A 1,746-nucleotide genomic window follows, 5' to 3' on the forward strand; every position below is an offset into this window, starting at 1 on the left:
TAAGATAAAATGCCCAGAACAACAGAAATTTACAGCAAGGCATGAAAACCACAAATATAAAGTCACTGAATTCTTGCTTTTCTCACACAGAACCAACATCTGCGAGTACACCCTCCTCCGTATCATCGTGGCAACCAGCACCGGAGCTGCACCATTCCTTGTCAACAGGAAGTGGAGGTGCGTCAGGTTTCCTGGCAGAGATAAAGGGACATAACAAGGAGAATGAGGATGTGGGATTTATGTCTAGTGACTCCTCTAGTAGTTCATCGAGTGATGAATAAAATGTGTAATATTTATTGTCAGTGGTGTTCAGTGTTCTGAATTAGTATGGATCTCATTCTGTTCTGTTAAGGTAAGATATGACTGAAAATCAGGTAACAACTAACACTGATTTTAACGAATACTTGGTGTTTACTGTCATTTTGTTCCAAATGGTAGTATTAGTCCTTGTCAGAAACAACAGATCTGTCAAAGTCAGCCTTTTATGCAGTCTTTATAGTTGTAAGACTTGTGTCATATGCAATATTAACTGTGTGTATAAGGTCAACCGTAAAGGACGAACACCAATTCAGTCATATGAAATAGACGGTACTATTATACACAGTTCAATAACTCTCCACTTAGTGTTGTCATGAAGTGTGGATAGTTCTATTGTCTTAGAACTAAGTCAAAGGAACATTCTTACATTAGTATATCATTGTTTGTTATTAACGGACCAACTTACTGGATACCAGGACAACTGAACTGGCAGTGACTGTATACCAGGACAACTGAATTGTTAGTAGCTGGATACCAGGACAACTGAACTGGTGGTGGTTGTTTATCAGGACAACTGAACTGTTAGTGGCTGTATACCAGGACAACTGAACTGTTAGAGGCTGTATACCAGGACAACTGAACTGGTAGTGGCTGTTACCAGGACAACTGAACTGATAGTGACTGTATACCAGGACAACTGAACTGATAGTGACTGTATACCAGGACAACTGAACTGTTAGTGACTGTATACCAGGACAACTGAACTGTTAGTGGCTGTATACCAGGACAACTGAACTGTTAGTGACTGTATACCAGGACAACTGAACTGTTAGTGGCTGTTACCAGGACAACTGAACTGATAGTGACTGTATACCAGGACAACTGAACTGTTAGTGACTGTATACCAGGACAACTGAACTGTTAGTGACTGTATACCAGGACAACTGAACTGTTAGTGGCTGTATACCAGGACAACTGAACTGTTAGAGGCTGTATACCAGGACAACTGAACTGATAGTGACTGTATACCAGGACAACTAAACTGGTAGTGGCTGTATACCAGGACAACTGAACTGGTAGTGGCTGTATACCAGGACAACTGAACTGTTAGTGACTGTATACCAGGACAACTGAACTGTTAGTGACTGTATACCAGGACAACTGAACTGTTAGAGGCTGTATACCAGGACAACTGAACTGTTAGTGACTGTATACCAGGACAACTGAACTGTTAGTGACTGTATACCAGGACAACTGAACTGATAGTGACTGTATACCAGGACAACTGAACTGGTAGTGGCTGTATACCAGGACAACTGAACTGTTAGGGGCTGTATACCAGGACAACTGAACTGTTAGAGGCTGTATACCAGGACAACTGAACTGTTAGTGACTGTATACCAGGACAACTGAACTGTTAGAGGCTGTATACCAGGACAACTGAACTGTTAGTGACTGTATACCAGGACAACTGAACTGTTAGGGGCT

At 41.6% G+C, this 1,746-nt stretch overlaps 1 protein-coding gene across 1 annotated transcript; it reads left to right on the forward strand.

Annotated features, from left to right (window-relative positions):
- Positions 1 to 89: 89 nt before the first annotated feature.
- LOC117319033 (mediator of RNA polymerase II transcription subunit 4-like) lies at positions 90 to 302 on the forward strand (the record flags this gene model as incomplete). Its single annotated transcript, XM_033873942.1, is given in 1 exon segment — positions 90 to 302. A coding segment is annotated over 1 exon segment (192 nt), but the record flags the coding sequence as incomplete, so codon positions are not given.
- Between the last annotated feature and the right edge of the window lie 1,444 nt (positions 303 to 1,746).

The sequence above is a fragment of the Pecten maximus genome, unplaced genomic scaffold, assembly GCF_902652985.1.
Source record: "Pecten maximus unplaced genomic scaffold, xPecMax1.1, whole genome shotgun sequence".
NCBI classification, from domain to species: domain Eukaryota; kingdom Metazoa; phylum Mollusca; class Bivalvia; order Pectinida; family Pectinidae; genus Pecten; species Pecten maximus.